This window comes from Carcharhinus amblyrhynchos, chromosome 6 (genome assembly GCF_965287045.1).
Source record: "Carcharhinus amblyrhynchos chromosome 6, sCarAmb.v2.hapA, whole genome shotgun sequence".
NCBI classification, from domain to species: Eukaryota; Metazoa; Chordata; class Chondrichthyes; order Carcharhiniformes; family Carcharhinidae; genus Carcharhinus; species Carcharhinus amblyrhynchos.
The window spans coordinates 68387471-68402616 of record NC_137329.1 but is presented as its reverse complement, the minus strand read 5'-3'; the positions used below and the strand labels follow the sequence as shown (position 1 = coordinate 68402616).

The window sequence follows — 15146 nt, the reverse complement described above, 5'->3', positions numbered from 1 at the left end:
GCTGGCATCTCCACATCAGGAGTGCTGCATTGCCAGAGGGTCAGTACTGAGGGAGTGCTGCAATGTCATGTGCTCAGTACTGCAGGAATGCTGCACTGTCAGAGAGACAGTACTAAGAGTGCGCTACATAGCTGAGGGTCAGTACTGAGGGAATGCTACACTGTCAGAGAATTAGTCCTGAGGGAGTGCTGCACTGTTGGCAGGTAAAGTTGAGAGAAGAACACAAAGAAGCCATTGGAATGTAGATTATTTGAGTTTATTTTGAAAGTTCCTCACACTGATTGCTGAGTTACAGCAACAGTCACATCTTAGGGAACAGATCTGAATGAATGTACACCAAGCTGCAGAATTCACTGCTACAGCGACTCTGTCGTTCCTTATCTTACAGAATGTTCTCAGTTAAACCCCAGAAATGACATGTACTTTCGCCAGATGCTGTGTTGAGGAGGTCGCTGAACAAGTCCAGAACAGCAATCACTGAGTAGCCATTGCACCCCCACTGAAGCTGAGTTGAGAAAAGGGACTGATATTTCTGCAGGTTACCACCAGGAGAATTATCATGTCATTCTGGAAGCCTGTCATATTGCAGGATCCAAACTCCAGACTCCACCACTGATTGGAAGCATGTTGCTCAATGTGGTGAACAGGAGCAGGATCGACTCTCAGGGGTCGGTGTGGTATTGACTGGCCGTGAGTCCAGCTGGAGGGTACTCCGAGAGTTCTCACTGGATAAGTGGAGGCCATTCCTTGCCAGCAGCTCCCGAGTTATCAGCAGAAAAGCCTCATCAACGTTCTGTGCTTCTTTGGCTGATGTCTCCAGCACGGCCAACAGTCCAAATTTCTCAGCTACGTTGCAGGCTTCCTCGAATGGAACCTCACGCTTTTCCTTTAGATCAGCTTTGTTACCTAAACAGAGACAGGAGGCAAGCTCAATATTAGTTCCAGATCCTAGAGAATGATCAGAAATAATCAGCAGGGAAATGATGCCATTCCAACCATCCTGTCAGTGTGAAACTAAATTAATCCTATTGCCCTGCTCTTACCCCACAGCCCAACAGAAAACAATTTCTTTCGCCAGGGACTTGGGTTCAATTGTGGCCTTGGGTGAAAGTCCGTAATGCTGTGAGACAGCAGTGCTAACCACTGTGTCATCCCACAGTCACTGTTGTGTGACGTTGTATCATATCCCTTTTAAAAATCCATATACATTGTCACATCATCAGCATTGTCCTCATCAACCTTTTGTAGTTACCTCGTTAAAAAATTTCCAGAAAATTAAAAATGATTTTCCCTTAATGAATCCATGATAGCTTTCCTTAATTATCTTGCATCTGTCTAAATAATTGTTTGTTTTGTCCCAAGTTTCCTGATGTTTCCCTATCACTGAAGCCAAACTGATTGGTGTGTAGTTGTCGGCTTTATCCTAGCACTCCTTTTTGAACAAGGGTATAACATTCGGAATTATCCAATCCTCTGTAGTGACTACAGTGAGGTCCATGAGGTTGGCTTCCTGGAATATGAGCTCCCTAATTGAGATCAACCTACTCCTGGGCCTGGTAAGTTGTTCCATCAAGGGGGTCATCCAACCCGACTGTCTGCCCCTCTACCGCGGCTATAGTCATGGCCAGGTTTCCCTGAAGAGGGATCATGCAGTGCTGGAGAATACAGCTGATGTCTTCTGTGCCCACTGGGCACTGCAGGGACTGGGGTGTATTATTGACCCCTTTAATCACATTTTAATTTGATGTTTTAAGTTTCCTTTCTGCTTTGTCTTTTGTTTCTGGTGATTTCTCTCCTTTTAGGGAGCTGCCCTTTTTGAGTTGTCCCCAAGTTAATTTGATTTTGTTTATTTGGTTCAGTACAAAACTCCGTCCCTGATTGAGGTCAGAATTGCCTGTCCAATCAGGGAGTCTCATCTGTATATAAATGTCAGGCCCACAGGCACTCCTGATTTTGACCTTTTACCTAAAGCATTCTAGAGTTGAATAGAGTTTATAAATGAAGGGAATCTAATAAAGGGACACCTGCCCATGAGAGGCTATTTCAGTGGCGACAGAAAAAAAGAACGACCCTGAAGAGCTTGCTTGCTAACAGCTGGGTTTGCTTGGGGTAAGCCATTTTCCGACATCATGCCTCTGTTTGGGAAACTGGACACTGTTGAACTTGCTGTGGAGGACTGGATCCGATATGTGGAATGCATGCGTTACTTTTTTAAGGCTAATGACATTGTGGCAGATGCAAAGCAACAGATTATTCTTCTAACTGCTTGTTGACTGTCAGCATTTGCCATTATTCATAGCATAACTTTCTCCGAAGCACAAGAGACCAAACCTTCCAGGAATTGGCAGACCTATTGAGGGGCTCTTATGATCCTAAGCCACCTCTGATCCCGAGAAGTTACCAGTTTTATTCGGCACTCCAAGAGATGGGGAGTCCGTTACGGGTTTCCTAACAAGGTTGAGATGACTGGCGGAAGCATGTGAATTCAGTGTGACGTTTACTAAGATGCTAAGAGACCCTTTGGTATGTGGGATAAATAATGTAACTAACCAAAAATGCCTGTTAGCTGATGCTTGGATTTCAACAGTCGCTACAGCTGGCCTTATTGTTGCAAAATGCTGCAAGAGGGACATATGAGTCGCAAGGTATCCCGATGGAAGTCAACACCTAGGCCGATTCAACTGAATCCGGTGACTAGCACTCGAGTGCAGGAGATTACAAAGCCATCCCTGCACCCACCATCAACCAGGTCTGCCCAAGTACAACCCCAAAGCAAAGCCTTGACTAGACAGTCAATAATTCCTTCAGAATCTCACCCGGCAAGGCATTGTTGCTGATAACGCAGAGTCAGAGCAGCAAAGTAAGCCTTCAAGACCTAGATTTCGGAAAATGGCATGTAGGTTGGTGTCCACGAGAGTGCACATCCTGGAAGGTTCACCTACATCCGACATGGAATAATTAAACTGCATAGCAATGTCTAAATTGGAACCAATTAAGATAACTGTTAAGATTAAATGGACAGCCAGCACTAATGGAGGTCGTTACAGGCACAGCCGTATCAGTGGTTGAAGAATCAGTGTTCAGTGCAATTCACATTGAACACCAATCCTTAACTTTAGATAAGATTTTAGAACATAGAACATAGAACATTACAGCGCAGAACAGGCCCTTCGGCCCTTGATGTTGCGCCAACCAGTTAAAAAGCAATGACCCTCTAACCTAAACCAATCCCTTTCCATCCATAAACCTATCCACGGATCTCTTAAACGCCCCCAAACTAGGCGCATTTACAACTGCAGCAGGCAGGGCATTCCAATCCCTCACCACCCTCTGGGTAAAGAATCTACCCCTGACATCCGTCCTATAACTACCACCCCTTAATTTAAAGCCATGCCCCCTCGTGCTAGCTTTCTCCATCCGAGGAAAAAGGCTATCACTGTCCACCCTATCTAAACCTCTAATCATCTTATATGTTTCAATAAGGTCCCCTCTTAGCTGCCTTCTTTCTAACAAAAACAACCTCAAATCCCTCAGTCTCTCCTCATAGGACCTCCCCTCCAAACCAGGCAACATCCTGGTAAACCTCCTCTGCACCCTCTCCAGAGCCTCCACATCCTTCCTATAATGTGGGGACCAGAACTGCACACAATACTCCAAGTGCGGCCGCACCAGAGTTTTGTACAGTTGCAACATGATGCTGCGGCTCCTAAATTCAATCCCCCTACAATAAACGCCAAGACACCATATGCCTTCCTAACAACCCTATCTACTTGATTCCCAACTTTCAGGGATCTATGTACACATACACCTAGATCCCTCTGTTCATCCACACTATTCAGAGTCCTACCGTTAGCCCTTTACTCTACACATCTGTTATTCCTGCCAAAGTGAATTACCTCACACTTTTCCGCATTAAACTCCATCCGCCACCTCTCGGCCCAGCTCTGCAACTTGTCCAAGTCTCCCTGTAAACTTCGACACCCTTCCCCATTTTGGCAAAACTGAGAACTCATATAGAACATAGAACATTACAGCGCAGTACAGGCCCTTCGGCCCTCGATGTTGCGCCAACCAGTGGAACCAATCTAATGACCCTCTAACCTAAACTATTCCAATGTTATCCATATGCCTATCCACTGACCATTTGAACGCCCTTAAAGTTGGTGAGTCCACAACTGCTGCAGGCAGGGCATTCCACGCCCTTACTACCCTCTGAGTAAAGAACCTACCTCTGACACCCGTCCTATAATTATCACCCCTTAATTTAAAGCTATGTCCCCTCATGTTAGCCATCACCATCCGAGGTAAAAGGCTCTCACTGTCCACCCTATCCAATCCTTTGATCATCTTGTACGCCTCAATCAGGTCACTTCATAACCTTCTTCTCTCCAAAGAAAGTAACGTCAAGTCCCTCAGCCTTTCCTCATAAGACCTTCCCACCATACCAGGCAACATCCTGGTAAACCTTCTCTGCACCCTTTCCAATGCCTCCACGTCCTCCTTATAATGTGGCGACCAGAACTGTACACAATACTCCAAGTGCGGCCACACCAGAGTTTTGTACAGTTGTAACATGACCTCACGGCTCCGAAATTCAATCCCTCTACCAATAAAAGCTAACACACCATACGCCTTCCTAACAACCTTATCAACCTGGGTACCAGCTTTCAGGGAGCTATGCACATGTACCCTGAGATCTCTCTGCTCGTCAACACTACTAAGAGTCCTTCCATTAGCCCTATATTCTGTACTCCTGTTATTTTTACCAAAGTGAATCACCTCACACTTTTCCGTATTGAACTCCATCTGCCACCTCTCGGCCCAGCTCTGCAGCTTATCTATGTCCCTCTGCAAACTGTAACATCCATCCTCACTGTCTACAACTCCTCCAACTTTGGTGTTGTCAGCAAATTTACTAATCCATCCTTCTACACCTTCATCTAGGTCATTTATAAAAATGACAAACCGCAGTGGCCCCAAAACAGACCCTTGAGGTACACCACTTGTAACTGAACTCCAGGTTGAATATTTCCCATCAACCACCACCCTCTGTCTTCTATCAGCTAGCCAATTCCTGATCCAAACTGCTAAATCACCCTCAATCCCATGCATCTGCATTTTCTGCAATAGCCTACCATGGGGAACCTTATCAAACGCTTTGCTAAAATCCATATACACCACGTCAACTGCCTTACCCTTATCCACCTCTTTGGTCACCTTTTCAAAAAACTCGATAAAGTTTGTGAGGCACGACCTACCCTTCACAAAACCATGTTGACTATCCCTAATCAATTTATTTCCCTCTAGATGATTATAATTCTTATCCCTTATAATTCTTTCCAAAACTTTGCCCACAACAGAAGTAAGGCTCACTTGTCTGTAATTCCCAGGATGGCCTCTACTCCCCTTCTTGAACAAGGGGACAACATTTGCTATCCTCCAGTCTTCTGGCACTATACCTGAAGCCAATGACGACATGAAGATCAAAGCCAAAGGCTCTGCAATCTCCTCCCTAGCCTCCCAGAGAATCCTAGGGTAAATCCCATCTGGCCCAGGGACTTATCTATTTTCACACTCTCAAGAATTGCCAACACCTCCTCCTTATGTACTTCAATCCCGTCTAGTCTACTACCTGGTATCGCAGTATTCTCCTCGACTACACTGACTTTTTCCTGCGTGAATACTGACGAAAAATATTCATTCAGTGCCTCTCCTATCTCTTCAGGTTCCACGCACAACTTCCCACTGCTGTCTCTGACTGGCCCTAATCTTGCCCTAACCAATCTTTTATTCTTGACATACCTGTAGAGAAATCTACAGGGGAATCTCTGGGAGTTTTGGCTACAACCTTTATTCCTGTCTGGAGGAAAATTCACTGATATATTCCACCATTGATAAGGGCCTCTATCAACACAATCAATATTCTGGGGTATTGTCGACCTGCGTGAACTTCCAGAGAACAATGGAGAGCAGCTTACAAGGTCTACCTCAGATGGCCATTTATCTGGATGACGTTCTCCTCACAGGTAAAACAAAGGTGGAAACCTACAGATTTTGGAGAAAGTTCTTTCAACAGCCAGTTAGGACTAAGAAGGGATATCTCAAGTGAACTATCTGGACTACGAAGTGGACAAAGCAGGTCTGCATCCTTTTTCTGAACATCTCTATCAAATTTCCTCCCAGCTTTGACAAAGGGTCATTTGGACTCGAAATTTCAGCTCTTTTCTCTCATTACAGATGCTGCCAGACCTGCTGAGATTTTCTCTTCTAGGTTCTCTTAGCTTTCTTCTCTCCAAGAACAACAGTCACAACCTCTCTAACCTATCCTCTTAACAGGAATCACAGGTGGACCGAGTGGTGAAGAAGGCATTCAGCATGCTTGGTTTCATCGGTCAGAACATTGAATACAGGAGTTGGGATGTCTTGTTGAAGTTGTACAAGATATTGGTAAGGCCACACTTGGAATACTGTGTACAGTTCTGGTCACTATTATAGAAAGGATATTATTAATCTAGAAAGAATGCAGAAAAGATTTACTAGGATGCTACTGGGACTTGATGGTTTGAGTTATAAGGAGAGGCTGGATAGACTGGGACTTTTTTCTCTGGAGTGTAGGAGGCTGAAGGGTGATCTTATAGAGGTCTATAAAATAATGAGGGGCATAGGCAAGATAGCTAGTCAGTATCTTTTCCCAAAGGTAGGGGAGTCTAAAACTAGAGGGCATAGGTTTAAGGCGAGAGGGGAAAGATATCAAAGTGTCCAAAGAGCCAATTTTTTCACACAGAGGGTGGTGAGTGTCTGCATAAGCTGCCAGACATAGTAGTAGAGGCGGGTACAATTTTATCTTTTGAAAAGCATTTAGATAGTTACATGGATAAGATAAGCATTTAGATAGTTACATGGATAGAGGGATATGGGCCAAATGCAGGCAATTGGGATTAGCTTAGGGGTTTTTAAAAAAAGGGCAGCATGGACAAGTTGGGCCAAAAGGCTTGTTTCCATGCTGTAAACCTCTATGACTCCACGTTTCTATAACTGAAGTTTTTCATCCCTGGAACCATTCGTGTAAACCATTCTGCATTCTCTCCAAAACCTTCACAACCTTCCTATTGAGGCTGAACAGTGATGAAGGTTCATAACTAACTTGCTTTTGTACTCCATGCTCCTATTTATAAAACCCAGGATTCAGTATAGTTTAGTAATTGTTTTCTCACTACCTTCTCTGCCACCTTCAATGATTTGTGCACACATACATCCAGGTTCCTCTGCTCCTGCATTTTATGTCAACTTTCCTCTTCTGATCAAAATGTATCATTTTACACTTCTCTACATTAAATTTCATATGCCACTTGTCTGCATATTCCCCAGCCCTAAAAGGGTCCTGTACACCCTACTCTAGATTAGAAATATAAATCAGGAAAAGCAGTGATCCCTCTATATACCATTTCCTGGTCAGAAGTAAGTTGTGTTTTCTGTAATTCAACATTTTAATATGAATTAAATTATTACATAATGAAATTCTCGTAACACTGAAGATTAATGATTCAAAATACCATATGGGTCAAAATGAAATATCTACCAACACTGAGTTTTCACTTCAATGCACAGCTTTACTGACACTTGGGACAGAAATTCTGAATACATTGGAAAAAGAATGTAATATTTGATTTAGAAATGATATGGCCAACACATTTTCTGAGAGCTCCTGTACCTCAAGATTTCCCATTGCACCACAACACAAGCTGGTGAAAAGTCATTGGTAGGTGATACTTAGATGAAGACAAAAGAGTATGAGAGATTATATTTGTTGCCACAACCAAGAATGTTCACTTTTAAACTCAATCTCCTCCAAAAAACTGATAAGGTAAACCAACAAGGGGCTGGTTTCAAACTTAAAAAGGAAGTCCTGAAACCGGATTGACTGAGGATCAGGCAGGATTACGCTCAGGGAGGTTTTTAAACTCATCTGCTTCTTCATCCTATTAAAATACCCCATTCACTCATGGAGCAACGGCTGAAATGAGGATCATTCCTGCCTCCCCCCCCACCCCCATCCCAAATGGTGTCACAGAATGGACCCAGTCCCAAATCTAAATGGGTCCCTCCATCAATCCATTCAGAGTTCCCTAGGTTGAGAAGTCATCCCCTGGAGTGGAAATTGGCTCATGTCACTCCGCTCATTAAGAAGGGTGACAGAGTGAACCCAGAGCATTACAGACCAGTTAGCCCTAAGTCTGTGTTGGGAAATTGTTAGGGTCATTAATCAAAGATAGGGTAACTGATCACCTTGAGAAATTTCAGTTAATCGGGAGAGTCAGAATGGGTTCATGAAGGGTACGTCATGCCTGACAAATCACACAAAAGTGTGAGGTTATCCATTTCTGATCAAAAAGGATAAGTCTGAGTATTTTTTAGAAGGCACCAATTCAGTGCATGTGAAATGAGATTTGGGGTTTTAGGTGTATCGCTCCTTAAAATGCCATGAACAAGTACAGAAAATAGTCAAGAAGGCCAAGAGAATGCTGGCCTTCATATCTAAAAGGCTGGCTTTATTCTCTCAAATTCAGAAGGTTGATGTGTGATCTGCTAGAAATCTACTAAAGATTTATAGGGAAGGATAGGATGGTTAAGGATAAACTGTTTCCATTCATCAGAAGCTTTAGAACCAGGGCCATAACCTAAAAATTGGGGTTAAGCCGTTCAGGAGAGATGTTAGAAAACATTTCTATGTGCAGAGTGTGCAGGTTTGGACTCTCTTTGTGAAACAGTGGTTGGTGCTGGTTCAATTGTTAGGTTTAGTTCTGAGATAGACAAATATTTATTCAGCAGAGAATGTCTGAAGCCCATATCAAAGGATATGGGCTGAGGGCAGACCACAGATCAGCCATGATCTTATTGAATGATGGAGTGAGCTTGAGGGGCTGAATGGCCTACTCCTATATATCCACATCAACTTGACACAACTCAATAAAGTCATGGTGAGAGACGTTCACTCCATCTTCCCAGTGGATAATAGCCTAACCAAGATCTCAAAAGCACAGTGTTTACAAAGCTTCATGTCAGCAAAGTTTTTTGGCAACTTCACTAAACGGAAAGTTTTGATTGCTGATCACATTCATCATCTGCTTTGGCACATTCTGCTTCAACCACTTACCATTCTGAATCATCTCTGCACCAGAAATATTTAAACACACAAGGTCGGGCATTTTGCAAGGCCTAGAGGGTGCACCTGGTCTGTAGTGCAACAATGGAAAAACATGACAAGAGGCTCAGTGATTCTAGAACAGCTGCAGGAAGCAACTATTGGCTTTGTAGGACAGGGGCAGCAGCAAAGGCTCTACTGTCAACCCACAATAAACAAAATCTATCAGCCAGTTCCCAATTCTGTTCTCAATACCGGATCTCCAGACATTCCCAGGTCCAGTGGATCAAGATGGAGCAATTGTACACGATAAACAGAGGAAATGATGAGAGCATTGAAGGAGATGTTTGCAAACCATAGCACCCCACTCTGAACAGCAGTCCATCATTTGTAAATGAATACTTCAATGATCACTTACAACTTCCGGCACCATACCAGCTTCACAAAATACAGTTGAACAGTATGGCAGAAAGAGGGGTCCACACTGTAAGAGACCCCCTGAGGAAGAACAACTTCCCAACATCATTCCTAACCTCTAGTCCCACTCCACTACAATGCAGCTCAGACGCATGTGAACTCCAAATGAACAGAAAACTCCACACACAACTCCCAATCCTAACAAAGAAACTAATCCCAGGGTTTGCAGCCAAAACTTATCAAAACAACCAGAGAGCAGTCCTATAGGCAGTAGTAACTGCTTCTAACTGCAACAGAGATTGCACCTGACACCTGCCACATTTACACAAGGAAAACACAGTCTGGATTCAGAGCTTTGATAGAGACGGCATTATTGTGCAGAGACACTGAGGCAGCCACATTCAGACCCTCTCATTATTCCTTGCTCCTTCTCTGACCAAAACTGCAAGAAGTTACAAAGGGTCCATCACACAAACCAGCCACCCATCTCTGTCGACACTTCCCACTGCCTCAGAAAAGCAGCTAGATAATCAAAGGCTCCACGCATACTGGACGTTCTCCCAAAAAAATTATAAATGTCGAACTTATGTAAAACTGGAGTAAATCCCACTGGCTTTTTTTCATGGGATTTCCAAAATGAATCTCCCACACTCTGTGCATCACACATTGCCCTAGCATGAATCTCAATAAATATCAGGGAGCAGGGCCTATTCCTGCTGGAGAGGCCGGCAGCATATTGCTGAGAGAGCCACTGCGCATGTGCTGATCTGTCAGCTCTGAGATTGGCACACACACAGTAGCCTGCATTGCCAGCTTCCTGATTGCTAGCCACCCCAATCACTGGCCAGCACCACCCTCAATGCCCCTACACCGCCTCCCCCGCAGCCCTCTTCCCCACCCTGATGCCCAGCCCCAATTGCTGTCCACACTCCCTCGTTTACCAATCCCGACTGCAGTGACAATAGGATCCCCCGACCCCACCAATTGCCCCAGAGGCCCCACCCCCAATAGGCCCCACACCCTCTGGCCCTGTCCCCTTGGAACTGCCCGATGGGCAGTGCCAAGGTGCCCCTGGGCATTGCCACTTTGCCCCTTGGGCAATGCCAGGGGCCTATTGGCACTGCCAACTTGGCAATGCCCAGGGGGCACTCTTCCCTTTACCACTGATCTCCTACGGGACCTCCATGGCCTCCTTTCATTTCAGTAGGGGTCAGGCTGCCAGCTTCCCATTAGTGGGGAGCTGTTGTGAACCCCACTGGAGTGAAACTCCTGGCAGGGGAGGGACGGGGGGGCAGGGAGTGGGTTGTAGGCAGGAGTCCCAGGCCCATTAATGACATTAAAATTAGAATTTAAATATTCAAATCAGCAACATCTGAAATCTAGCAGCTAGAGACACGTGGAGGCCGTGGCTCCCAGCAGGAAGCCCACTACGAGGCCTCAACTTATGTCTCCCGGTTCACTGCACTTCTCTAGCTGGGAGAATCACCCCTCAGTCTCTTCCACAAAAATCTGAGACCATCTACCAAGCAACTCAAGAACACTTCCTTCCCTGCTGCCATCAGACTTTTGAATGGACCTACCTTATGATAAGCTGATCTTTCTCTACACCCTAGCCATGACTGTAACACTACATTCTGCACCCTCTCCTTTCCTTCTCCCCTGTGTACTCTATGAACAGTATGCTTCATCTCTATAGCATTCAAGAAACAATACTTTTTGCTGCATACCAATACATGTGACAATAATAAACCAGCCTCACAGCTCCTCACGGAGACGACAGATTCTCACGGAAATGGCAATTCATAATAAAGGTGATGATTCCTGGCTCCTCTGAGGGGCTGTGGCACACGATACCTTCAAAACCTGGATCAGCTCCATGGTATTCCTATCTCTGCAATGATGCTAGCCATGTTGGGAACACTGGGTATTGGATTGTGATAGCAACCAGCCTTCACCGTTTAAGGGCACTGCGGAAAGTCACACAGCCCAGGAATGGGATCGGTAATCCTAGAAGGAGGATCCAGCCACCATTTTTAAAGGTTCCTGTGACTCCAGTGAATGTCTCAGATGAATGGATTTTCAGCGGAACTGGGAAATATTTGAGATGTAAAAGGTTTTACATAAGAAATGTAAAAAGTTTTATGAAAGTTCAGAGGAAGGGATAGTTAGCATGTAGAAGTAAAGGCAGAGTCTGTGGTAGGGTGGAAAGCAGGCGGGAGGGAGACTGAATGGCAGAGGACAAGAGGATGTGTTAATGGGACAATAAAAGAAAGCCTATTCTTCAGTGATGGACTTAGTCTACACTTCTCAGAGTGCAATTTCATCAGCCATGTGCTCCTTGCTGAGTTCAGTTCACTTGTAAAGTTTGACATTGTGGTTCAGGCCATTCTTATACTAGAATTATTAAAATATTGAGATCTGAGAGACACTGAATGATTATGTTGAGTCTAAAAAGCCATTCCGTATCCACACAGCATTCTTCTTTTAATCCAGTGGGTTTTATTTTATTAACAACTCTCTTTGGCAGCTCTTTGTCAATCAGCTTGCATCAATAGTTCACACACCATTGAATTGTGCCTCAGACATTGTGGGATATGTTTCAAGGCTCACAGAACTTCAATTTGCAGCTTAGCCCAGATTCGGGCTTTTGGAGAAGGATGCTTCATTTAAAGTTCCCTAAGATCATGTCAGAGCAAGGTAAATTGTGTCCGGGAGCATGTGAACTTTCCAAACTCTCTTCTCTCAACAGCCTCAGAATAAACTCATTTAGACCCTGTGACTTCACATTGCAAATACAAAGAATTGTTTTGAATAAAATCAGTCCCAGATATACACTGGCTGAAGGTTAAGGTTGGATAGGGCAATATGGGACCATTGATGAGTGACCCTTGACCCTCTCTGAGTAATGATTAATCTGCATTTACAACTTACAACTAACTGGTGACTTATGACCTCAACTGGTGTGTCAGCAGGCATGAGGGTGTGGGCAGGCATGAAGTTCTAAAGAAAATACAGGAAATGCAAGTGTAACAACATCCATGGAGAGAGGAACAGATAATGTTTCATGCCTGTGATTCTCAAACTCAATGTCACAATCAGACAGGACTAACGTTTGACTAGGCAACTTACCAATCAACATCTGGACAACATTAGCCGCTCCATATCGCTGAATCTCATTGATCCAGTGAGGCACAGAGTTGAAGGAGGAGAGTTTGGTGATATCATAAGCGATTAATGCTCCGTGTGCACTACGATAGTAACTCTGGGTGATGGTCCGGAATCGCTCCTGTCCAGCTGTGTCCCACACCTGCAACTTCACACAACAAGGAAACCACGTTAAATAGTCACTATTTGCCAGGCATTGTGCTTCAACCAAACAGCTGCCAACATTACCCAAATTCAATCGCTAACACCGAGGGAATATCAAGGGAAAGAGTGAAGTGAAGCAAAATACAAGTGAAAACTTCAGTATTTCATCGACAATCACCTCAACAAACAGCAATGATGCAGGACTGTGAGAGAGGGAGAGAGAGAGCGAGAGAATGGAATGAGAGGCAGACGCAACAGAAAGAGTGAAAGAGACAGAGTAGGTGGAGAGAAAAACACAGGGGGTGGAGAGAAAGACAGTAAGAAGTCTCACAACACTAGGTTAGAGTCCAACAGACTTATCTGGTAGCAAAAGCCACTAGCTTTCAGAGCGCTCGCTGCTGCTTTGTCAGGTGAATGGGAGTTCTAATCACAAAAAGAGCATATAAAGACACAAAGTCAATTTACAGAATAATGATTGGAATGCGAGTCTCGACAGCTAATCAACTCAGCAATCACGAGGCAAGAGTGTTCTCTTCCTGTTGGAGAACACTTCAGCGGTCACAGGCATTCGGCCTCTAATTTTTGGGTAAACGTTCCCCAAGGCAGCCTTCATGACACATGACAGCGCAAAGTCGCTGAGCAGATACTGATAGTCAAGTTCTGCACACGTGAGGACGGCCTCAACAGGTACCTTGGGTTCATGTCACAGTATCTGTAACCCCCACGACTTGTCTGGGCTTACAAAATCTCACTAACTGTCCTGGCTGGAGACAATACACATCTCTTTAACCTATGCTTAACACTCTCTCCGTTCACATTGTCTGTACCTTTAAGACTTGATTACCTGTAAAGACTCGCATTCCAACCATTATTCTGTAAATTGAGTTTGTGCCTTTATATGCCCTGTTTGTGAACAGAACTCCCACTTACCTGATTAAGGGCAACCAGCACTCAGAAAGCTAGTGGCTTTTGCAACCAAACAAACCTGTTGGACTTTAATCTGGTGTTGTGAGACTTCTTACTGAGTTTACTCCACTCCAGCGCCAGCACCTCCACATCAGAAGGGAGAGGCGCGGGGGGTGGGGGGTGGTGTAGGTGGCGGGAGAGGCGCGGGGGGGGGTGGAGTGAGGGGGGGCAGAGTGAGAGGGGGCAGCGTGAGGGGGGCAGCACGATGGGGGGTGGCGTGAGGGAGGGCTGGCGCAAGAGGGGGTGGCACGGGGGTGTGGAGCAAGGGGGCGGAGCGAGGGGGTGGAGTGAAGGGGCGGCGGGAGCAGAGCAAGGGGGCGGCAGGAGCGGAGTGAGGGGGGCGGCAGGGGCAGAGCGAGGGGGCGACGGGGGCAGAGTGAGGGGGCGACGGGGGCAGAGCAAGGGGGCGGCAGGAGCGGAGTGAGGGGCGCGGCAGGGGCGGAGCGAGGGAGGGGCTGAGAGGGAAATGCAGGGATTGGGTTCAGAGAGAGAAAGAGAGAGACAATGTGAATGCAGTGATAGTGAGGGATTGAGTGACAGAGTGATTAGTGTGATAGTCTATGTGAGTGGTTTGCCCCACCTTTACTCTCGTGCCCTCAATATTCAATGTTCTGACAATGAAGTCGACTCCAATTGTGTTCTGCTGTTTCTCAATGAAGACTCCAGTTTTGAAACGATGAACCACGCAAGTCTTGCCAATGTTGGAATCTCCAATCAGCACTATCTTAAAGAGGTAGTCAAAGGCTTCATCTGCACCAGTTCCCAGTGAATTCATACTGCAATGAAATTATACTTCAATCTATCAACTGGTAATGAAACCTCTATCAAAATTACTATTATCTGTAACTTAAATATGTTTTCATCACAAAATGATTGCAGCTCAGCAGAAGATCATTTAGCCCATTTTATGTGCTGGCTATCTCACAGAGCAATTCAGGCAATAATCCAACTCTTGTTGGAAACCCTCGATTGAATGTTGCCCCACCACACCCTCATGCAGCACCTTCCAGATCTGAATCGCTCGCTTCATGAGAAAGTTCCTCCTCATGTCATCATTGCTGCTTTTACCTTAAATCTGTGTTCTCTGATTCCCAGTCTTCCACCAATGGGAACAGTTTCTCTCCGTCTACTCATGATTCTGAACAGCTCCCTCAAATCTCCTCTCAACCATCTTTCCCCCAGGGAAAACAATCTCGACCTCCAATCAATGTAACAGGTTCCTCATCCCTGGAACCATTCTCGTCAATCTTCTCAGCACCCTCTCTGAAACCTTCACATTCTTGCTAATATGCCAGCTCATAGGCCAAACTCA

At 45.1% G+C, this 15146-nt stretch overlaps 1 protein-coding gene across 2 annotated transcripts in view; it reads right to left on the bottom strand.

The window, feature by feature from the left end:
• Positions 1–250: 250 nt before the first annotated feature.
• The window catches only part of LOC145344485 (ras-related protein Rab-19-like), a 30602-nt gene continuing 15706 nt past the window's right edge, over positions 251–15146 (bottom strand). Inside the window, exons 2-4 of one of the 2 annotated variants that reach the window (XM_080191659.1) lie at positions 14415–14610; positions 12689–12872; positions 251–906 (exon numbers count right to left, since the gene is read on the bottom strand). In XM_080191659.1, the coding sequence (XP_080047785.1) occupies positions 632–906; positions 12689–12872; positions 14415–14609 (654 nt within the window). In that variant the 5' untranslated portion in view covers position 14610 and the 3' untranslated portion in view covers positions 251–631. The remainder of the gene's footprint in view (positions 907–12688; positions 12873–14414; positions 14611–15146) is intronic. The other variant, XM_080191660.1, reaches the window with a different exon arrangement.